The sequence below is a fragment of the Acipenser ruthenus genome, chromosome 14 (assembly GCF_902713425.1).
Source record: "Acipenser ruthenus chromosome 14, fAciRut3.2 maternal haplotype, whole genome shotgun sequence".
NCBI classification, from domain to species: domain Eukaryota; kingdom Metazoa; phylum Chordata; class Actinopteri; order Acipenseriformes; family Acipenseridae; genus Acipenser; species Acipenser ruthenus.
The window spans coordinates 1,403,756-1,428,972 of NC_081202.1; the positions used below are offsets into that span (position 1 = coordinate 1,403,756).

Below are 25,217 nucleotides of genomic sequence, written 5' to 3' on the forward strand. Positions count from 1 at the left end.
GTATGTTTTTGGATAGAATTTTGCTTCTGTCGTCATTGGAGTCTATGTGCTTTTATGTTAAAATATATACTTTCTAAATTTTAAAAACACATTTTTCTGTATATGTTTGTGCATCTGTATTATGAAGCAGAACTCTGTCAATTGTGCAAGGTGTTTGTTGTCCTGGAGGGATGCATGATGCCTCTGTCATCACCAGCTCCAGTTTCTCATGGAGTTCATATCTGGAGCAGGAATCTGCAGCCAAGACTGTTCTCCAGGAAGATCAATCCCTCCTGAAACATCTGCCAGCCTAGCATATTATTATTATTATTATTATTATTATTTATTTATTTATTTATTTATTTATTTATTTATTTTAAAAGGCTTTTTAGTTTTGGAAACATCTAATAATAGGAGTTGGCTTGCAAAATATCTTAAGCTAGCAAATGCTTTGAAAGAGTTGCACTACGACAAGCTTGAGAGGGATACTAATCCCTGCTGTTGTGAATGTTGTGGACACTGGCTGTGCTCCAGACAGCTTCTCTGTGTGTATGCTGACCCTGCTGCAATATCAGTCACTGCTTTAAACATGTTTCTGTATGAGATGAGTCGTGTTCTCAGCGTGCTGCAGTGTTTGAAACATGTTTCTGTATGAGATGAGTCGTGTTCTCAGCGTGCTGCAGTGTTTGAAACATGTTTCTGTATGAGATGAGTCGTGTTCTCAGCGTGCTGCAGTGTTTGAAACATGTTTCTGTATGAGATGAGTCGTGTTCTCAGCGTGCTGCAGTGTTTGAAACATGTTTCTGTATGAGATGAGTCGTGTTCTCAGCGTGCTGCAGTGTTTGAAACATGTTTCTGTATGAGGTTTGCAGGATCAAACTCTTTGATGTGGGAGGAAAATAAAACTGATAGTTTTACGAAACTAGTGAGCAATAACTCGGCAATAAAACAGCTTCCAATGGCATTGTCCTAGCTTTTGTTTTCACTGTGCATTTACATATTGTAATCCTAAAATATTGTGGTATTTTTGTTTGTTTGTTAAGGAGCTATGAAAATGCAATATTGTGACCCTGAGCAAGTCACTGAACCTCCTTGTGCACTGTCTTTCGGGTGAGACGTAATTGTAAGTGACTCTGCAGCTGATGCATAGTTCACACACCCTAGTCTCTGTAAGTCTCCTTGGATAAAGGCGCCTGCTAAATAAACAAATAATAATAATAATATTATAGACTCACGTGTGCCTCAGAGTTGTGTAACAAAGTAGACAAAAGCTTTGTGTTCAGAACAGATGAATTGACCAACAAAAGTTGTAGCATTGTACGTGCGTGCGGTTTTGTTTCTATTAAAAAATGTAGCTCTTTTCACATTTTACTGTTTACCCAGTGTGTCAGTTTGGTATGTCATATTTTCATTTTGTTTAGTCTGTAAAACAAACAAAAAAAATCATTATTTTCACGTTCATGTTGTATTCCCTTATTCAGACTTTATCCCAACTGTGTGCTCAACTCCAGGCTTCCCTCCCACCCCTCTTCACTCTGCTGCTCTCCTAAGCCAGTCACGTCCAGTAATTCTGGGAGAAATAAAACCAGAGGGTTACAGTTGCACCAGGAATTCACCGTGAAAGTACACATTAGTTCTGGAAACGGCTGCTTCATTCTGCTGGAGGACTGTTTGTGTATGCAGTTCACTCAGTAAAGGGTTCTGGGAACCTGGGCTGGATGTGTAATCGTCTGTGACTAGCTCAGTACAAAAAAAGCTTGACCTCTTTTCTTAACTGGGTAACAATCTCTTCCAATAAGGTAGAGTGAACCCCACTCCATTGTGAAGGCTGCAGGGGTACTGCAATCCCTTGCTGTACCGTGACCCGGCTACAGTAGTATTGCAGCTAATTACAATCTGCCTCTGGTCATGTCTGTACTCTGTTCAAGAGTGTTGCCCTGTCACTTTACTTTACTCTGCACCGATCTCAACCACCAGAGGTCAGTGCATTGCATGGAATATATTGCACAGCAGCTTGATCCATTCCTGGTTATACTATGAGTTTAAGAAAACAACCAATAGTGTGTTAACTATACACTGTGGCTAATCAAGCTCATAGCAAAATCTGGAATGGGTAGAACTGCTATGCAATAGGCATCTTATTTCCATCCCTGTGTGTGTGTAAATGCAGACCAGTTTGTTTGTTTGTTCTGTGCATGGCTGATCAGTGGCAGGCGAGTTGTTTGCCCGGTTCCTCTTCTCCAGAGCCCCATCCCTGCACTCCTGCAGTGGCCCTCAGTCCTCCAGCTGGCTAAAAGTGACCTAATATGGCTGCCATATCGTGGTTATGTAATTTAATTCAAACCCTTTTTTTTAGATATTATCTTAATGTTCGGGATACGTGTTCTTATTCTCTAGGGCTAGTATTCTTACGGGTATTGTCTGATAATAATGAAACATTTGGTGGTTAAATGTATCTGTGACCTCTGACCCAGTGTGACAGATTGTCGTCACCGCTAGGAGTTCCAGTCCAGCTCAAAGCTACACTGTTTTTAAACTCTGATAGGGACAGCATGTTTCTGACATGTTCTACACAGCTGGGTTCTCTTTATGGAGTGTCATAATGAGCATTGTACCATTTTCTCGGCCACATACAGTATGTTGTGACTGGTGACCTGCTGGCTTATTTGCTGTTACTGTATGTGACTGTGTCACTCAGATGTAATATTGATTAGAATATTAATTAAAAGCTGTCTCTTCTTTTCATTCTCAGTTTATTCAGTAACAATAAACCATTTCTTATAATAGTAGTAATTATTGCCTGCTAACCCGAAAGCATTTCATTTAGATACTTCCCGGTATTTATTGATAATCTTTTATTGATGGATTGCTTTCCCCCAAAGACTGGATACTGTACTAATAGGTTTTATTAAGGCGATAAGCACCTCCTTGATTGTATGCAATGAAATGAGAAGTGCCATTGTGGGATCTGCTGTGCTGGAATTAGTTTGGTGTTGTGCACGTGGAGATTTAATAAATCTAAAAAGCTTCATTAGCTGAGATGTAATGCTTTGCAGGGTATTCATCAGCTCTGGGATTCAGCCAAGCAAAGTAGTTTAATTAGAATTATAATAGGAAGCTGTCCACAGCGCCACAACTTTGCAAACACGAACCTTAAAAAGATTGTGTTTCAAACCACCGTTGACTTGCTTTTATTTTTTGCTTTTATTGTCTTTAATCGGTTATTAGAATACCCCTCCATATATAATGTCATTTTGTTCGGTCCAGTTATCTGTAAAATATAGGCTGTTAGTGTTACAGGTATCCTAGGTAGTATGACACATGCTGTAACTGGTTAAACACAGAGAGTGTACCGGGACGTGGAGTCATTTCTAGCTGCTGTCATGCTCTAGGTCTTGCTTGGACCCCTGCTCTTTCTCATCTACGTAAATGACCTCAACGGTATAATCTCCAATCTTGGGAGCGGAGCCACCAGCAGGTAGACCCAGGAAACCCAAAGGGATTTCTAATAAACAGTGATGCAAAATGCTCAATTTAGCACCTTAGAACAAAATTGATACATACTGTACAGAGCATTGTCTGGTATTGGTGTCATGATGATCACAATTTCAAGCTTTTGCAAGCAGAGCTAGAAACTTGCTGAAGTTTTGTTTGACAACACTGCACTGGACAGGATAGGAAATAACCTCCCACAGATTCCAAGCAGCCTTCTTCAACTCTGTCATTACTGCACATAGCAGAGACAGGCTGGATGCACAGGATTTCAATGCACATAGCAGAGACAGGCTGGATGTACAGGATATCGATGCACATAGCAGAGACAGGCTGGGTGTGCAGTATATCAATGCACATAGCAGAGACAGGCTGGATGTACAGTATATCACTGCACATAGCAGAGACAGGCTGGATGTACAGTATATCAATGCACATAGCAGAGACAGGCTGGGTGTGCAGTATATCAATGCACATAGCAGAGACAGGCTGGATGCACAGTATATCAATGCACATAGCAGAGACAGGCTGGGTGTACAGTATATCAATGCACATAGCAGAGACAGGCTGGGTGTACAGTATATCAATGCACATAGCAGAGACAGGCTGGTTGTGCAGTATATCAATGCACATAACAGAGACAGGCTGTATGCACAGTATATCAATGCACATAGCAGAGACAGGCTGGATGCACAGTATATCAATGCACATAGCAGAGACAGGCTGGATGTACAGTATATCAATGCACATAGCAGAGACAGGCTGGGTGTGCAGTATATCAATGCACATAGCAGAGACAGGCTGGATGCACAGTATATCAATGCACATAGCAGAGACAGGCTGGATGCACAGTATATCAATGCACATAGCAGAGACAGGCTGGTTGTGCAGTATATCAATGCACATAACAGAGACAGGCTGTATGCACAGTATATCAATGCACATAGCAGAGACAGGCTGGATGTACAGTATATCAATGCACATAGCAGAGACAGGCTGGGTGTGCAGTATATCAATGCACATAGCAGAGACAGGCTGGATGCACAGTATATCAATGCACATAACAGAGACAGGCTGGATGCACAGTATATCAATGCACATAGCAGAGACAGGCTGGATGCACAGTATATCAATGCACATAGCAGAGACAGGCTGGATGTACAGTATATCAATGCACTGCACATAGCAGAGACAGGCTGGATGCACAGTATATCAATGCACATAGCAGAGACAGGCTGGATGCACAGTATATCAATGCACATAGCAGAGACAGGCTGGGTGTGCAGTATATCAATGCACATAGCAGAGACAGGCTGGATGCACAGTATATCAATGCACATAGCAGAGACAGGCTGGATGTACAGTATATCAATGCACTGCACATAGCAGAGACAGGCTGGATGTACAGTATATCAATGCACATAGCAGAGACAGGCTGGATGTACAGTATATCAATGCACATAGCAGAGACAGGCTGGATGCACAGTATATCAATGCACATAGCAGAGACAGGCTGGATGTACAGTATATCAATGCACTGCACATAGCAGAGACAGGCTGGGTGTACAGTATATCAATGCACTGCACATAGCAGAGACAGGCTGGATGTACAGTATATCAATGCACATAGCAGAGACAGGCTGGGTGTACAGTATATCAATGCACATAGCAGAGACAGGCTGGGTGTGCAGTATATCAATGCACATAGCAGAGACAGGCTGGATGTACAGTATATCAATGCACATAGCAGAGACAGGCTGGGTGTACAGTATATCAATGCACATAGCAGAGACAGGCTGGGTGTACAGTATATCAATGCACATAGCAGAGACAGGCTGGATGTACAGTATATCAATGCACATAGCAGAGACAGGCTGGATGTACAGTATATCAATGCACATAGCAGAGACAGGCTGGATGCACAGTATATCAATGCACTGCACATAGCAGAGACAGGCTGGATGTACAGTATATAAATGCACATAGCAGAGACAGGCTGGGTGTACAGTATATCAATGCACATAGCAGAGACAGGCTGGATGCACAGTATATCAATGCACATAGCAGAGACAGGCTGGGTGTGCAGTATATCAATGCACATAGCAGAGACAGGCTGGATGTACAGTATATCAATGCACATAGCAGAGACAGGCTGGGTGTACAGTATATCAATGCACATAGCAGAGACAGGCTGGGTGTACAGTATATCAATGCACATAGCAGAGACAGGCTGGGTGTACAGTATATCAATGCACATAGCAGAGACAGGCTGGATGTACAGTATATCAATGCACATAGCAGAGACAGGCTGGATGTACAGTATATCAATGCACATAGCAGAGACAGGCTGGATGCACAGTATATCAATGCACTGCACATAGCAGAGACAGGCTGGGTGTACAGTATATCAATGCACATAGCAGAGACAGGCTGGGTGTACAGTATATCAATGCACATAGCAGAGACAGGCTGGGTGTACAGTATATCAATGCACATAGCAGAGACAGGCTGGGTGTACAGTATATCAATGCACTGCACATAGCAGAGACAGGCTGGATGTACAGTATATCAATGCACTGCACATAGCAGACACAGGCTGGGTGTACAGTATATCAATGCACATAGCAGAGACAGGCTGGATGTACAGTATATCAATGCACATAGCAGAGACAGGCTGGATGCACAGTATATCAATGCACATAGCAGAGACAGGCTGGATGTACAGTATATCAATGCACATAGCAGAGACAGGCTGGATGCACAGTATATCAATGCACTGCACATAGCAGACACAGGCTGGGTGTACAGTATATCAATGCACATAGCAGAGACAGGCTGGATGTACAGTATATCAATGCACATAGCAGAGACAGGCTGGATGCACAGTATATCAATGCACTGCACATAGCAGAGACAGGCTGGGCGTACAGTATATCAATGCACTGCACATAGCAGAGACAGGCTGGGTGTACAGTATATCAATGCACATAGCAGAGACAGGCTGGATGTACAGTATATCAATGCACATAGCAGAGACAGGCTGGATGTACAGTATATCAATGCACATAGCAGAGACAGGCTGGATGTACAGTATATCAATGCACATAGCAGAGACAGGCTGGATGTACAGTATATCAATGCACATAGCAGAGACAGGCTGGATGCACAGTATATCAATGCATATAGCAGAGACAGGCTGGATGTACAGTATATCAATGCACATAGCAGAGACAGGCTGGATGTACAGTATATCAATGCACATAGCAGAGACAGGCTGGATGTACAGGATATCAATGCACATAGCAGAGACAGGCTGGATGCACAGTATATCAATGCACTGCACATAGCAGACACAGGCTGGATGTACAGTATATCAATGCACATAGCAGAGACAGGCTGGGTGTACAGTATATCAATGCACATAGCAGAGACAGGCTGGATGCACAGTATATCAATGCACATAGCAGAGACAGGCTGGGTGTGCAGTATATCAATGCACATAGCAGAGACAGGCTGGGTGTACAGTATATCAATGCACATAGCAGAGACAGGCTGGATGTACAGTATATCAATGCACATAGCAGAGACAGGCTGGGTGTACAGTATATCAATGCACATAGCAGAGACAGGCTGGGTGTACAGTATATCAATGCACATAGCAGAGACAGGCTGAATGTACAGTATATCAATGCACATAGCAGAGACAGGCTGGATGCACAGTATATCAATGCACTGCACATAGCAGAGACAGGCTGGGTGTACAGTATATCAATGCACATAGCAGAGACAGGCTGGGTGTACAGTATATCAATGCACATAGCAGAGACAGGCTGGGTGTACAGTATATCAATGCACATAGCAGAGACAGGCTGGGTGTACAGTATATCAATGCACTGCACATAGCAGAGACTGGCTGGATGTACAGTATATCAATGCACTGCACATAGCAGACACAGGCTGGGTGTACAGTATATCAATGCACATAGCAGAGACAGGCTGGATGTACAGTATATCAATGCACATAGCAGAGACAGGCTGGATGTACAGTATATCAATGCACATAGCAGAGACAGGCTGGATGTACAGTATATCAATGCACATAGCAGAGACAGGCTGGATGTACAGTATATCAATGCACATAGCAGAGACAGGCTGGATGTACAGTATATCAATGCACATAGCAGAGACAGGCTGGATGTACAGTATATCAATGCACATAGCAGAGACAGGCTGGATGTACAGTATATCAATGCACTGCACATAGCAGACACAGGCTGGGTGTACAGTATATCAATGCACATAGCAGAGACAGGCTGGATGTACAGTATATCAATGCACATAGCAGAGACAGGCTGGATGTACAGTATATCAATGCACATAGCAGAGACAGGCTGGGTGTGCAGTATATCAATGCACAAGCAGAGACAGGCTGGATGTACAGTATATCAATGCACATAGCAGAGACAGGCTGAATGTACAGTATATCAATGCACTGCACATAGCAGAGACAGGCTGGATGTACAGTATATCAATGCACATAGCAGAGACAGGCTGGGTGTACAGTATATCAATGCACATAGCAGAGACAGGCTGGATGTACAGTATATCAATGCACATAGCAGAGACAGGCTGGATGTACAGTATATCAATGCACTGCACATAGCAGAGACAGGCTGGATGTACAGTATATCAATGCACATAGCAGAGACAGGCTGGATGTACAGTATATCAATGCACAAGCAGAGACAGGCTGGATGTACAGTATATCAATGCACATAGCAGAGACAGGCTGAATGTACAGTATATCAATGCACTGCACATAGCAGAGACAGGCTGGATGTACAGTATATCAATGCACATAGCAGAGACAGGCTGGGTGTACAGTATATCAATGCACATAGCAGAGACAGGCTGGATGTACAGTATATCAATGCACATAGCAGAGACAGGCTGAATGTACAGTATATCAATGCACTGCACATAGCAGAGACAGGCTGGATGTACAGTATATCAATGCACATAGCAGAGACAGGCTGGGTGTACAGTATATCACTGCACATAGCAGAGACAGGCTGGATGTACAGTATATCAATGCACATAGCAGAGACAGGCTGGGTGTACAGTATATCAATGCACATAGCAGAGACAGGCTGGGTGTACAGTATATCAATGCACATAGCAGAGACAGGCTGGATGTACAGTATATCAATGCACTGCACATAGCAGAGACAGGCTGGATGTACAGTATATCAATGCACATAGCAGAGACAGGCTGGGTGTACAGTATATCAATGCACATAGCAGAGACAGGCTGGATGTACAGTATATCAAGTATAGCAGAGACAGGCTGAATGTACAGTATATCAATGCACTGCACATAGCAGAGACAGGCTGGATGTACAGTATATCAATGCACATAGCAGAGACAGGCTGGGTGTACAGTATATCACTGCACATAGCAGAGACAGGCTGGATGTACAGTATATCAATGCACATAGCAGAGACAGGCTGGGTGTACAGTATATCACTGCACATAGCAGAGACAGGCTGGGTGTACAGTATATCAATGCACATAGCAGAGACAGGCTGGGTGTACAGTATATCAATGCACATAGCAGAGACAGGCTGGATGTACAGTATATCAATGCACATAGCAGAGACAGGCTGGGTGTACAGTATATCAATGCACATAGCAGAGACAGGCTGGGTGTGCAGTATATCAATGCACATAGCAGAGACAGGCTGGATGTACAGTATATCAATGCACTGCACATAGCAGAGACAGGCTGGATGTACAGTATATCAATGCACATAGCAGAGACAGGCTGGATGCACAGTATATCAATGCACATAGCAGAGACAGGCTGGATGCACAGTATATCAATGCACATAGCAGAGACAGGCTGGATGTACAGTATATCAATGCACATAGCATAGCAGAGACAGGCTGGGTGTACAGTATATCAATGCACAAGTAGAGACAGGCTGGATGTACAGTATATCAATGCACATAGCAGAGACAGGCTGGATGCACAGTATATCAATGCACATAGCATAGCAGAGACAGGCTGGGTGTACAGTATATCAATGCACAAGTAGAGACAGGCTGGATGTACAGTATATCAATGCACATAGCAGAGACAGGCTGGGTGTACAGTATATCAATGCACTGCACATAGCAGAGACAGGCTGGGTGTACAGTATATCAATGCACATAGCAGAGACAGGCTGGGTGTACAGTATATCAATGCACATAGCAGAGACAGGCTGGATGCACAGTATATCAATGCACATAGCAGAGACAGGCTGGATGCACAGTATATCAATGCACATAGCAGAGACAGGCTGGATGTACAGTATGTCAATGCACATAGCAGAGACAGGCTGGATGTACAGTATATCAATGCACATAGCAGAGACAGGCTGGATGCACAGTATATCAATGCACATAGCAGAGACAGGCTGGATGTACAGTATATCAATGCACTGCACATAGCAGAGACAGGCTGGATGTACAGTATATCAATGCACATAGCAGAGACAGGCTGGATGCACAGTATATCAATGCACATAGCAGAGACAGGCTGGATGTACAGTATATCAATGCACATAGCAGAGACAGGCTGGGTGTACAGTATATCAATGCACATAGCAGAGACAGGCTGGATGCACAGTATATCAATGCACTGCACATAGCAGACACAGGCTGGGTGTACAGTATATCAATGCACATAGCAGAGACAGGCTGGATGCACAGTATATCAATGCACTGCACATAGCAGAGACAGGCTGGGTGTACAGTATATCAATGCACTGCACATAGCAGAGACAGGCTGGGTGTACAGTATATCAATGCACATAGCAGAGACAGGCTGGATGTACAGTATATCAATGCACATAGCAGAGACAGGCTGGATGTACAGTATATCAATGCACATAGCAGAGACAGGCTGGGTGTACAGTATATCAATGCACATAGCAGAGACAGGCTGGATGCACAGTATATCAATGCACTGCACATAGCAGACACAGGCTGGGTGTACAGTATATCAATGCACATAGCAGAGACAGGCTGGATGCACAGTATATCAATGCACTGCACATAGCAGAGACAGGCTGGGTGTACAGTATATCAATGCACTGCACATAGCAGAGACAGGCTGGGTGTACAGTATATCAATGCACATAGCAGAGACAGGCTGGATGTACAGTATATCAATGCACATAGCAGAGACAGGCTGGATGTACAGTATATCAATGCACATAGCAGAGACAGGCTGGATGTACAGTATATCAATGCACATAGCAGAGACAGGCTGGATGTACAGTATATCAATGCACATAGCAGAGACAGGCTGGATGCACAGTATATCAATGCACATAGCAGAGACAGGCTGGATGTACAGTATATCAATGCACATAGCAGAGACAGGCTGGATGTACAGTATATCAATGCACATAGCAGAGACAGGCTGGATGTACAGGATATCAATGCACATAGCAGAGACAGGCTGGATGCACAGTATATCAATGCACTGCACATAGCAGAGACAGGCTGGATGTACAGTATATCAATGCACATAGCAGAGACAGGCTGGGTGTACAGTATATCAATGCACATAGCAGAGACAGGCTGGGTGTACAGTATATCAATGCACATAGCAGAGACAGGCTGGGTGTGCAGTATATCAATGCACATAGCAGAGACAGGCTGGGTGTACAGTATATCAATGCACATAGCAGAGACAGGCTGGATGCACAGTATATCAATGCACTGCACATAGCAGAGACAGGCTGGATGCACAGTATATCAATGCACATAGCAGAGACAGGCTGGGTGTGCAGTATATCAATGCACATAGCAGAGACAGGCTGGGTGTACAGTATATCAATGCACATAGCAGAGACAGGCTGGATGTACAGTATATCAATGCACATAGCAGAGACAGGCTGGGTGTACAGTATATCAATGCACATAGCAGAGACAGGCTGGGTGTACAGTATATCAATGCACATAGCAGAGACAGGCTGAATGTACAGTATATCAATGCACATAGCAGAGACAGGCTGGATGCACAGTATATCAATGCACTGCACATAGCAGAGACAGGCTGGGTGTACAGTATATCAATGCACATAGCAGAGACAGGCTGGGTGTACAGTATATCAATGCACATAGCAGAGACAGGCTGGGTGTACAGTATATCAATGCACATAGCAGAGACAGGCTGGGTGTACAGTATATCAATGCACTGCACATAGCAGAGACAGGCTGGATGTACAGTATATCAATGCACTGCACATAGCAGACACAGGCTGGGTGTACAGTATATCAATGCACATAGCAGAGACAGGCTGGATGTACAGTATATCAATGCACATAGCAGAGACAGGCTGGATGTACAGTATATCAATGCACATAGCAGAGACAGGCTGGATGTACAGTATATCAATGCACATAGCAGAGACAGGCTGGATGTACAGTATATCAATGCACATAGCAGAGACAGGCTGGATGTACAGTATATCAATGCACATAGCAGAGACAGGCTGGATGTACAGTATATCAATGCACATAGCAGAGACAGGCTGGATGTACAGTATATCAATGCACATAGCAGAGACAGGCTGGATGTACAGTATATCAATGCACTGCACATAGCAGACACAGGCTGGGTGTACAGTATATCAATGCACATAGCAGAGACAGGCTGGATGTACAGTATATCAATGCACATAGCAGAGACAGGCTGGATGTACAGTATATCAATGCACATAGCAGAGACAGGCTGGGTGTGCAGTATATCAATGCACAAGCAGAGACAGGCTGGATGTACAGTATATCAATGCACATAGCAGAGACAGGCTGAATGTACAGTATATCAATGCACTGCACATAGCAGAGACAGGCTGGATGTACAGTATATCAATGCACATAGCAGAGACAGGCTGGGTGTACAGTATATCAATGCACATAGCAGAGACAGGCTGGATGTACAGTATATCAATGCACATAGCAGAGACAGGCTGGATGTACAGTATATCAATGCACTGCACATAGCAGAGACAGGCTGGATGTACAGTATATCAATGCACATAGCAGAGACAGGCTGGATGTACAGTATATCAATGCACAAGCAGAGACAGGCTGGATGTACAGTATATCAATGCACATAGCAGAGACAGGCTGAATGTACAGTATATCAATGCACTGCACATAGCAGAGACAGGCTGGATGTACAGTATATCAATGCACATAGCAGAGACAGGCTGGGTGTACAGTATATCAATGCACATAGCAGAGACAGGCTGGATGTACAGTATATCAATGCACATAGCAGAGACAGGCTGAATGTACAGTATATCAATGCACTGCACATAGCAGAGACAGGCTGGATGTACAGTATATCAATGCACATAGCAGAGACAGGCTGGGTGTACAGTATATCACTGCACATAGCAGAGACAGGCTGGATGTACAGTATATCAATGCACATAGCAGAGACAGGCTGGGTGTACAGTATATCAATGCACATAGCAGAGACAGGCTGGGTGTACAGTATATCAATGCACATAGCAGAGACAGGCTGGATGTACAGTATATCAATGCACTGCACATAGCAGAGACAGGCTGGATGCACAGTATATCAATGCACTGCACATAGCAGAGACAGGCTGGATGTACAGTATATCAGTGCACATAGCAGAGACAGGCTGGATGTACAGTATATCAATGCACATAGCAGAGACAGGCTGGATGTACAGTATATTAATGCACTGCACATAGCAGAGACAGGCTGGATGTACAGTATATCAATGCACATAGCAGAGACAGGCTGGATGTACAGTATATCAATGCACTGCACATAGCAGAGACAGGCTGGATGTACAGTATATCAGTGCACATAGCAGAGACAGGCTGGATGCACAGTATATCAATGCACATAGCAGAGACAGGCTGGGTGTGCAGTATATCAATGCACAAGCAGAGACAGGCTGGATGCACAGTATATCAATGCACATAGCAGAGACAGGCTGGGTGTGCAGTATATCAATGCACAAGCAGAGACAGGCTGGATGTACAGTATATCAATGCACAAGCAGAGACAGGCTGGATGTACAGTATATCAATGCACATAGCAGAGACAGGCTGGATGTACAGTATATCAATGCGCATAGCAGAGACAGGCTGGATGTACAGTATATCAATGCACTGCACATAGCAGAGACAGGCTGGATGTACAGTATATCAGTGCACATAGCAGAGACAGGCTGGATGCACAGTATATCAATGCACATAGCAGAGACAGGCTGGATGTACAGTATATCAATGCACATAGCAGAGACAGGCTGGATGTACAGTATATCAATGCACTGCACATAGCAGAGACAGGCTGGATGTACAGTAAATCAGTGCACATAGCAGAGACAGGCTGGATGCACAGTATATCAATGCACATAGCAGAGACAGGCTGGGTGTGCAGTATATCAATGCACAAGCAGAGACAGGCTGGATGCACAGTATATCAATGCACATAGCAGAGACAGGCTGGGTGTGCAGTATATCAATGCACAAGCAGAGACAGGCTGGATGTACAGTATATCAATGCACATAGCAGAGACAGGCTGGATGTACAGTATATCAATGCGCATAGCAGAGACAGGCTGGGTGTACAGTATATCAATGCACTGCACATAGCAGAGACAGGCTGGGTGTACAGTATATCAATGCACTGCACATAGCAGACACAGGCTGGGTGTACAGTATATCAATGCACATAGCAGAGACAGGCTGGATGTACAGTATATCAATGCACTGCACATAGCAGAGACAGGCTGGGTGTACAGTATATCAATGCACATAGCAGAGACAGGCTGGGTTTACAGTATATCAATGCACTGCACATAGCAGAGACAGGCTGGGTGTACAGTATATCAATGCACTGCACATAGCAGAGACAGGCTGGATGTACAGTATATCAATGCACTGCACATAGCAGACACAGGCTGGGTGTACAGTATATCAATGCACATAGCAGAGACAGGCTGGATGCACAGTATATCAATACACTGCACATAGCAGAGACAGGCTGGATGCACAGTATATCAATGCACATAGAGACAGGCTGGATGCACAGTATATCAATGCACATAGTAGAGACAGGCTGGATGCACAGTATATCAATGCACCTCACATAGCAGAGACAGGCTGGGTGTACAGTATATCAATGCACATAGCAGAGACAGGCTGGGTGTGCAGTATATCAATGCACATAGCAGAGACAGGCTGGATGCACAGTATATCAATGCACATAGCAGAGACAGGCTGGATGTACAGTATATCAATGCACTGCACATAGCAGAGACAGGCTGGATGTACAGTATATCAATGCACATAGCAGAGACAGGCTGGATGTACAGTATATCAATGCACATAGCAGAGACAGGCTGGATGCACAGTATATCAATGCACATAGCAGAGACAGGCTGGATGTACAGTATATCAATGCACATAGCAGAGACAGGCTGGATGTACAGTATATCAATGCACATAGCAGAGACAGGCTGGATGTACAGGATATCAATGCACATAGCAGAGACAGGCTGGATGCACAGTATATCAATGCACTGCACATAGCAGAGACAGGCTGGATGTACAGTATATCAATGCACATAGCAGAGACAGGCTGGGTGTACAGTATATCAATGCACATAGCAGAGACAGGCTGGGTGTGCAGTATATCAATGCACATAGCAGAGACAGGCTGGGTGTGCAGTATATCAATGCACATAGCAGAGACAGGCTGGGTGTACAGTATATCAATGCACATAGCAGAGACAGGCTGGATGCACAGTATATCAATGCACTGCACATAGCAGAGACAGGCTGGATGCACAGTATATCAATGCACATAGCAGAGACAGGCTGGGTGTGCAGTATATCAATGCACATAGCAGAGACAGGCTGGGTGTACAGTATATCAATGCACATAGCAGAGACAGGCTGGATGTACAGTATATCAATGCACATAGCAGAGACAGGCTGGGTGTACAGTATATCAATGCACATAGCAGAGACAGGCTGGGTGTACAGTATATCAATGCACATAGCAGAGACAGGCTGAATGTACAGTATATCAATGCACATAGCAGAGACAGGCTGGATGCACAGTATATCAATGCACTGCACATAGCAGAGACAGGCTGGGTGTACAGTATATCAATGCACATAGCAGAGACAGGCTGGGTGTACAGTATATCAATGCACATAGCAGAGACAGGCTGGGTGTACAGTATATCAATGCACATAGCAGAGACAGGCTGGGTGTACAGTATATCAATGCACTGCACATAGCAGAGACAGGCTGGATGTACAGTATATCAATGCACTGCACATAGCAGACACAGGCTGGGTGTACAGTATATCAATGCACATAGCAGAGACAGGCTGGATGTACAGTATATCAATGCACATAGCAGAGACAGGCTGGATGTACAGTATATCAATGCACATAGCAGAGACAGGCTGGATGTACAGTATATCAATGCACATAGCAGAGACAGGCTGGATGTACAGTATATCAATGCACATAGCAGAGACAGGCTGGATGTACAGTATATCAATGCACATAGCAGAGACAGGCTGGATGTACAGTATATCAATGCACATAGCAGAGACAGGCTGGATGTACAGTATATCAATGCACATAGCAGAGACAGGCTGGATGTACAGTATATCAATGCACTGCACATAGCAGACACAGGCTGGGTGTACAGTATATCAATGCACATAGCAGAGACAGGCTGGATGTACAGTATATCAATGCACATAGCAGAGACAGGCTGGATGTACAGTATATCAATGCACATAGCAGAGACAGGCTGGGTGTGCAGTATATCAATGCACAAGCAGAGACAGGCTGGATGTACAGTATATCAATGCACATAGCAGAGACAGGCTGAATGTACAGTATATCAATGCACTGCACATAGCAGAGACAGGCTGGATGTACAGTATATCAATGCACATAGCAGAGACAGGCTGGGTGTACAGTATATCAATGCACATAGCAGAGACAGGCTGGATGTACAGTATATCAATGCACATAGCAGAGACAGGCTGGATGTACAGTATATCAATGCACTGCACATAGCAGAGACAGGCTGGATGTACAGTATATCAATGCACATAGCAGAGACAGGCTGGATGTACAGTATATCAATGCACAAGCAGAGACAGGCTGGATGTACAGTATATCAATGCACATAGCAGAGACAGGCTGAATGTACAGTATATCAATGCACTGCACATAGCAGAGACAGGCTGGATGTACAGTATATCAATGCACATAGCAGAGACAGGCTGGGTGTACAGTATATCAATGCACATAGCAGAGACAGGCTGGATGTACAGTATATCAATGCACATAGCAGAGACAGGCTGAATGTACAGTATATCAATGCACTGCACATAGCAGAGACAGGCTGGATGTACAGTATATCAATGCACATAGCAGAGACAGGCTGGGTGTACAGTATATCACTGCACATAGCAGAGACAGGCTGGATGTACAGTATATCAATGCACATAGCAGAGACAGGCTGGGTGTACAGTATATCAATGCACATAGCAGAGACAGGCTGGGTGTACAGTATATCAATGCACATAGCAGAGACAGGCTGGATGTACAGTATATCAATGCACTGCACATAGCAGAGACAGGCTGGATGCACAGTATATCAATGCACTGCACATAGCAGAGACAGGCTGGATGTACAGTATATCAGTGCACATAGCAGAGACAGGCTGGATGTACAGTATATCAATGCACATAGCAGAGACAGGCTGGATGTACAGTATATTAATGCACTGCACATAGCAGAGACAGGCTGGATGTACAGTATATCAATGCACATAGCAGAGACAGGCTGGATGTACAGTATATCAATGCACTGCACATAGCAGAGACAGGCTGGATGTACAGTATATCAGTGCACATAGCAGAGACAGGCTGGATGCACAGTATATCAATGCACATAGCAGAGACAGGCTGGGTGTGCAGTATATCAATGCACAAGCAGAGACAGGCTGGATGCACAGTATATCAATGCACATAGCAGAGACAGGCTGGGTGTGCAGTATATCAATGCACAAGCAGAGACAGGCTGGATGTACAGTATATCAATGCACAAGCAGAGACAGGCTGGATGTACAGTATATCAATGCACATAGCAGAGACAGGCTGGATGTACAGTATATCAATGCGCATAGCAGAGACAGGCTGGATGTACAGTATATCAATGCACTGCACATAGCAGAGACAGGCTGGATGTACAGTATATCAGTGCACATAGCAGAGACAGGCTGGATGCACAGTATATCAATGCACATAGCAGAGACAGGCTGGATGTACAGTATATCAATGCACATAGCAGAGACAGGCTGGATGTACAGTATATCAATGCACTGCACATAGCAGAGACAGGCTGGATGTACAGTAAATCAGTGCACATAGCAGAGACAGGCTGGATGCACAGTATATCAATGCACATAGCAGAGACAGGCTGGGTGTGCAGTATATCAATGCACAAGCAGAGACAGGCTGGATGCACAGTATATCAATGCACATAGCAGAGACAGGCTGGGTGTGCAGTATATCAATGCACAAGCAGAGACAGGCTGGATGTACAGTATATCAATGCACATAGCAGAGACAGGCTGGATGTACAGTATATCAATGCGCATAGCAGAGACAGGCTGGGTGTACAGTATATCAATGCACTGCACATAGCAGAGACAGGCTGGGTGTACAGTATATCAATGCACTGCACATAGCAGACACAGGCTGGGTGTACAGTATATCAATGCACATAGCAGAGACAGGCTGGATGTACAGTATATCAATGCACTGCACATAGCAGAGACAGGCTGGGTGTACAGTATATCAATGCACATAGCAGAGACAGGCTGGGTTTACAGTATATCAATGCACTGCACATAGCAGAGACAGGCTGGGTGTACAGTATATCAATGCACTGCACATAGCAGAGACAGGCTGGATGTACAGTATATCAATGCACTGCACATAGCAGACACAGGCTGGGTGTACAGTATATCAATGCACATAGCAGAGACAGGCTGGATGCACAGTATATCAATACACTGCACATAGCAGAGACAGGCTGGATGCACAGTATATCAATGCACATAGAGACAGGCTGGATGCACAGTATATCAATGCACATAGTAGAGACAGGCTGGATGCACAGTATATCAATGCACCTCACATAGCAGAGACAGGCTGGGTGTACAGTATATCAATGCACATAGCAGAGACAGGCTGGGTGTGCAGTATATCAATGCACATAGCAGAGACAGGCTGGATGCACAGTATATCAATGCACATAGCAGAGACAGGCTGGATGTACAGTATATCAATGCACTGCACATAGCAGAGACAGGCTGGATGCACAGTATATCAATGCACTGCACATAGCAGAGACAGGCTGGGTGTACAGTATATCAATGCACATAGCAGAGACAGGCTGGGTGTGCAGTATATCAATGCACATAGCAGAGACAGGCTGGATGCACAGTATATCAATGCACATAGCAGAGACAGGCTGGATGCACAGTATATCAATGCACTGCACATAGCAGAGACAGGCTGGATGTACAGTATATCAGTGCACATAGCAGAGACAGGCTGGATGCACAGTATATCAATGCACATAGCAGAGACAGGCTGGATGCACAGTATATCAATGCACATAGCAGAGACAGGCTGGGTGTACAGTATATCAATGCACTGCACATAGCAGAGACAGGCTGGGTGTGCAGTATATCAATGCACATAGCAGAGACAGGCTGGATGTACAGTATATCAATGCACATAGCAGAGACAGGCTGGATGTACAGTATATCAATGCACAAGCAGAGACAGGCTGGATGCACAGTATATCAATGCACATAGCAGAGACAGGCTGGGTGCACAGTATATCAATGCACATAGCAGAGACAGGCTGGATGTACAGTATATCAATGCACATAGCAGAGACAGGCTGAATGTACAGTATATCAATGCACATAGCAGAGACAGGCTGGGTGTACAGTATATCAATGCACATAGCAGAGACAGGCTGGGTGTACAGTATATCAATGCACATAGCAGAGACAGGCTGGATGTACAGTATATCAATGCACATAGCAGAGACAGGCTGGATGCACAGTATATCAATGCACTGCACATAGCAGAGACAGGCTGGGTGTACAGTATATCAATGCACATAGCAGAGACAGGCTGGGTGTACAGTATATCAATGCACATAGCAGAGACAGGCTGGATGTACAGTATATCAATGCACATAGCAGAGACAGGCTGGATGCACAGTATATCAATGCACATAGCAGAGACAGGCTGGGTGTGCAGTATATCAATGCACATAGCAGAGACAGGCTGAATGCACAGTATATCAATGCACATAACAGAGACAGGCTGGATGCACAGTATATCAATGCACATAGCAGAGACAGGCTGGATGCACAGTATATCAATGCACATAGCAGAGACAGGCTGGATGTACAAGTATATCAATGCACTGCACATAGCAGAGACAGGCTGAATGTACAGTATATCAATGCACATAGCAGAGACAGGCTGGATGTACAGTATATCAATGCACTGCACATAGCAGAGACAGGCTGAATGTACAGTATATCAATGCACATAGCAGAGACAGGCTGGGTGTACAGTATATCAATGCACATAGCAGAGACAGGCTGGATGTACAGTATATCAATGCACTGCACATAGCAGAGACAGGCTGGGTGTACAGTATATCAATGCACATAGCAGAGACAGGCTGGGTGTACAGTATATCAATGCACATAGCAGAGACAGGCTGGATGCACAGTATATCAATGCACTGCACATAGCAGAGACAGGCTGGGTGTACAGTATATCAATGCACATAGCAGAGACAGGCTGGGTGTACAGTATATCAATGCACATAGCAGAGACAGGCTGGATGTACAGTATATCAATGCACTGCACATAGCAGAGACAGGCTGGGTGTACAGTATATCAATGCACATAGCAGAGACAGGCTGGGTGTACAGTATATCAATGCACATAGCAGAGACAGGCTGGGTGTACAGTATATCAATGCACATAGCAGAGACAGGCTGGATGCACAGTATATCAATGCACATAGCAGAGACAGGCTGGGTGTGCAGTATATCAATGCACATAGCAGAGACAGGCTGGATGTACAGTATATCAATGCACATAGCAGAGACAGGCTGGATGTACAGTATATCAATGCACATAGCAGAGACAGGCTGGATGCACAGTATATCAATGCACATAGCAGAGACAGGCTGGATGTACAGTATATCAATGCACATAGCAGAGACAGGCTGGATGTACAGTATATCAATGCACATAGCAGAGACAGGCTGGATGTACAGTATATCAATGCACTGCACATAGCAGAGACAGGCTGGATGTACAGTATATCAATGCACATAGCAGAGACAGGCTGGATGCACAGTATATCAATGCACTTAGCAGAGACAGGCTGGATGTACAGTATATCAATGCACATAGCAGAGACAGGCTGGATGTACTCGCTCGATGCAAAGATCCTGTACTGTGTTGGGCATCCCAAGACCTCACCTCCAGTCCTGTTTGACCCACAAACCCATGTTATTAACACGTGCAATGTTGTACATTTTTAGTACAGCGTAAGCATGAATGCGTACCAAAATGTATAAATGTTTTGCGTTGTCTCGTCATAACGTTGTAGTAACATAAATGTTCTTCTTTTACTGAATGTTTTGGGGTTTGTGGGACTTTAAGAAGACATGTTCGATCTGCTCTGATTTCATGGGTTTTTGTTTTAACTAGAATATAATTTTTCAATGCCTTATTTTGAATCTGTTTGTGTGTTTCAGAAATGGCAGCCTGGCCCCTGACTCTCTGTCTGCTGCTGTGTCTCTGTTCTGGCAGCCTGGTGTCAAACTCATACAGGCACTTCTACAGCAACACCGAAATCAACAACGTGGTGCAGGATCCTGGGACTGGCCGGGTGTACGTGGGTGCTGTCAACACCATCTACCAGTTAGACGAAATGCTGCAAAAGCAGGACAGCATAGAAACGGGCCCCAAAAAAGATAACAAGTTGTGCACACCTCCCAAATTTAGCGGGTGTGTAACCAAGCTGACAAACAACAGTAACAAGCTGCTGCTGGTGAATCGGGCCAACGGCACCCTGGTGGTGTGCGGGAGCCTCTTCAGAGGAATCTGCTCCTTGTTGTCCCTGGAGAATGTCTCGAAGGTGGAGTACTACAGTGACTCCAAGGGAGAGAAGACCTATGTGGTCAGCACTGAGGACAAGGTGTCAGTGGTGGGAGTGTTGACTGTTGTGCAGAGACACGGCAGGAACACAAGTGTATTTCTTGTGGGGAAGGGGTACGGCCCCTCCGATACCACCAAGCTCATCACCACACGGCTGCTTCAGGAGTCCGAGGGGGTGGACTTATTCGAAAGCTATGACGAGTCCTCGGTCTGGCAGGTCAACGCTTACACCAACCTGTTCCGGCACATCTTCCGCTTGGCCTTCCAGCATAAAAATTTTACCTACTTCCTCTTCTCCCGCACAAACACCAAGAACGAAATGGGGAATTACACCTTCATCTCCCGGGTGTGCCAGACAGACACCCACTACTACTCCTACATGGAGCTCCAGCTGAACTGCAGCCAAGGCGGGGGGCAGCAGTACAGCAAGGTGCAGGCAGCGTTCGTTGCCTTCCCTGGGGAGCGCCTGGCGAGGAGTATGGATGTGTCGGGGCGTTACGGGAGGGTGACGGCCGAGGACAAGGTGCTGTTCGTGGTGTTCGGTACAGACAGTCAGACTGATCAGAGCCAAGCCTCGGCCCTCTGTATGTACTCTCTGAAGGAGATCAACAAGAGACTGAAAGAAATCCAGGATGCTTGTTACAGTGGGGCTGGGAACATTGATGAGAAGCAGGCTGTCTACACACCATACTCTATTTCAAACGGGGTCTGGCCAAAAAACTGTGAACAGAAGGTACCGGCTTTTTAAAATATTCATCTAGCAAACCCTTTTTGTGAACTCAGTTATGAATTCTGTCTTTATTGATGTTTCTTTGCCCTTGTGATGTTTTATTATAGTTAATAAAATAAATTAAGAAAAAACCAACATTTTAATGAACTTTTTTTTTTAAACCTGACTTCCAGATTTAACCCCTTAGTTACCAGCTCTTAATTTGAAACATCACTGCACTGTTATCAAGGATCGTGCTTTGATTTTTTACAGATTTTTCTTTTGTTAGATATTTAAAAACGTTAATTTCTGTTTAACTTTACAAGGGTACGTAGTGGTTTCTTGATTGTATTTATTCTGGGACATGAGTTATTTTTTCCCTGTTTTGCTTGTGTGGTGTTGACTGTACTAGAATTATTTTTACTTTTATCAGACACCAGGTGACCATCCGTGTGGAGCAGACTTTCTTCCCTCTCCCCTTGCGAGCACGCCTGATTTTGGGATTTCGGCTGAGGCAGTCATAACCTATGAGGAGCACCTGAGTGCAGTGGCTGTGGTAGTGGAGAATGAGCACACCATCGCCTTCCTGGGAACAGACAGAGGCTGGATCTACAAGGTAGGTGTCCTCTTCTCACCTCCCTCTGATCTACAAGGTAGGTGTGCTCTTCTCACCTCCCTCTGATCTACAAGGTAGGTGTTCTCTTCTCACCTCCCTCTGATCTACAAGGTAGGTGCCCTCTTCTCACCTCCCTCTGAGCAGGTGTCCTTCTTTTGGTTCTCTCTTGTCTACAAGGTCCTTAGAGAGACCAGGTGGGGCAGAGGGCTGTATCATCCCCTCACCATGCGGGAGGCGCCACAGAGGCAGCGTAACAGTGTATTTCTTTACCTGTTTCAGGTGCATCTCAGTGGCTCGGCTGAACAGTATGACAAGAAGACGGTGGGGAACACCAGGGTGAACAAAAACCTATTTTTTGATGCAGGTCAGGATCACATTTACGTCACGACCGAGAAGGAGGTAAGAGGCTATATTCTGTTCGCTGGGGTCAGTGGGTCAGGGTAATACATTTTGAAGGAGGTAAGAGGCAATATTCTGTTCGCTGGGGTCAGTGGGTCAGGGTAATACATTTTGAAGTAGGTAAGAGGCTGCGTTCTGTTCTCTGGGGTCAGTGGGACGGTAATACATTTTGAAGGAGGTAAGAGGCTGTGTTCTGTTCGCTGGGGTCAGTGGGTCAGGGTAATACATTTTGAAGGAGGTAAGAGGCTGCGTTCTGTTCTCTGGGGTCAGTGGGTCAGGGTAATACATTTTGAAGGAGGTAAGAGGCTGTGTTCTGTTCGCTGGGGTCAGTGGGTCAGGGTAATACATTTTGAAGGAGGTAAGAGGCTGTGTTCTGTTCTCTGGGGTCAGTGGGTCAGGGTAATACATTTTGAAGGAGGTAAGAGGCTGTGTTCTGTTCTCTGGGGTCAGTGGGTCAGGGTAGTTGGGGTAATTTTGAAGTTGGGGTCGGGGGTTGGCTGTGTCACGGCTGGCTGAGATGAGATTAATTTCTGATGCAGTTCCCGTTTGCACTTCGCTTGGTGCAGAACCCATAGCTGAAGTAGCATCCTTGTGAAATGCCTTCCCCTGAAAGCAAACTGAGGCAGTGTAAGCTTTAAACAATGCAATGTCTGTACTGTATGCATTTTCATGTCAACCCGTTCATTCCAGAAATCACAGATATAAAATAAAAATGCCTAAGTGACCACTCTGTTGTTCTGTTGGTCATCTGTTTTGACTGTGCTGTAAATTGTGGTGCAGGTAACTCGTGTCCCGGTGCAGGAGTGCCACTGGAGAAGTAGCTGCCAGTCCTGTGTGACAGCGAGAGACCCGTACTGTGGCTGGTGTGTGGCTGAGGGAAAGTAAGTACTGTACCCTTCAGCCTTCTTAATGTGCGTGTCACAGAATCCCTGTCCCCTTGCTGATGTAAGTCAACCTCTATAAAGGGAGCCCTTTGAGAAGAGTGCATGCTCTGCAGGGCTTAACATTTCAAACCGTTCTGTTGAGATTGCATGATCCTTATCTCAGGATCTCGACATTTCAAACCGTTCTGTTGAGATCACACGATCATTATCTCAGGATCTTCACATTTCAAACCGTTCTGTTGAGATCGCACGATCATTATCTCAGGATCTCGACATTTCAAACCGTTCTGTTGAGATCGCACGATCATTATCTCAGGATCTCGACATTTCAAACCGTTCTGTTGAGATTGCATGATTCTTATCTCAGGATCTCGACATTTCAAACCGTTCTGTTGAGATCGCACGATCCTTCTCAGGATCTCGACATTTCAAACCGTTCTGTTGAGATCGCACGATCCTTATCTCAGGATCTTGACATTTCAAACCGTTCTGTTGAGATCGCACGATCATTATCTCAGGATCTCGACATTTCAAACCGTTCTGTTGAGATTGCATGATCCTTATCTCAGGATCTCGACATTTCAAACCGTTCTGTTGAGATCACACGATCATTATCTCAGGATCTTCACATTTCAAACCGTTCTGTTGAGATCGCACGATCATTATCTCAGGATCTCGACATTTCAAACCGTTCTGTTGAGATCGCACGATCATTATCTCAGGATCTCGACATTTCAAACCGTTCTGTTGAGATCGCACGATCCTTATCTCAGGATCTT

The 25,217-nt window shown here is 44.9% G+C and overlaps 1 protein-coding gene across 1 annotated transcript in view; it reads left to right on the top strand.

The window, feature by feature from the left end:
- Positions 1 to 25,217, top strand: part of LOC117419764 (plexin-B2-like) — a 92,917-nt gene that overhangs the window by 29,043 nt on the left and 38,657 nt on the right. The window contains exons 2-5 of the mRNA XM_058985495.1: positions 21,428 to 22,563; positions 22,973 to 23,155; positions 23,435 to 23,554; positions 24,335 to 24,435. Of these exons, the coding sequence (XP_058841478.1) occupies positions 21,430 to 22,563; positions 22,973 to 23,155; positions 23,435 to 23,554; positions 24,335 to 24,435 (1,538 nt within the window). The 5' untranslated portion in view covers positions 21,428 to 21,429. The remainder of the gene's footprint in view (positions 1 to 21,427; positions 22,564 to 22,972; positions 23,156 to 23,434; positions 23,555 to 24,334; positions 24,436 to 25,217) is intronic.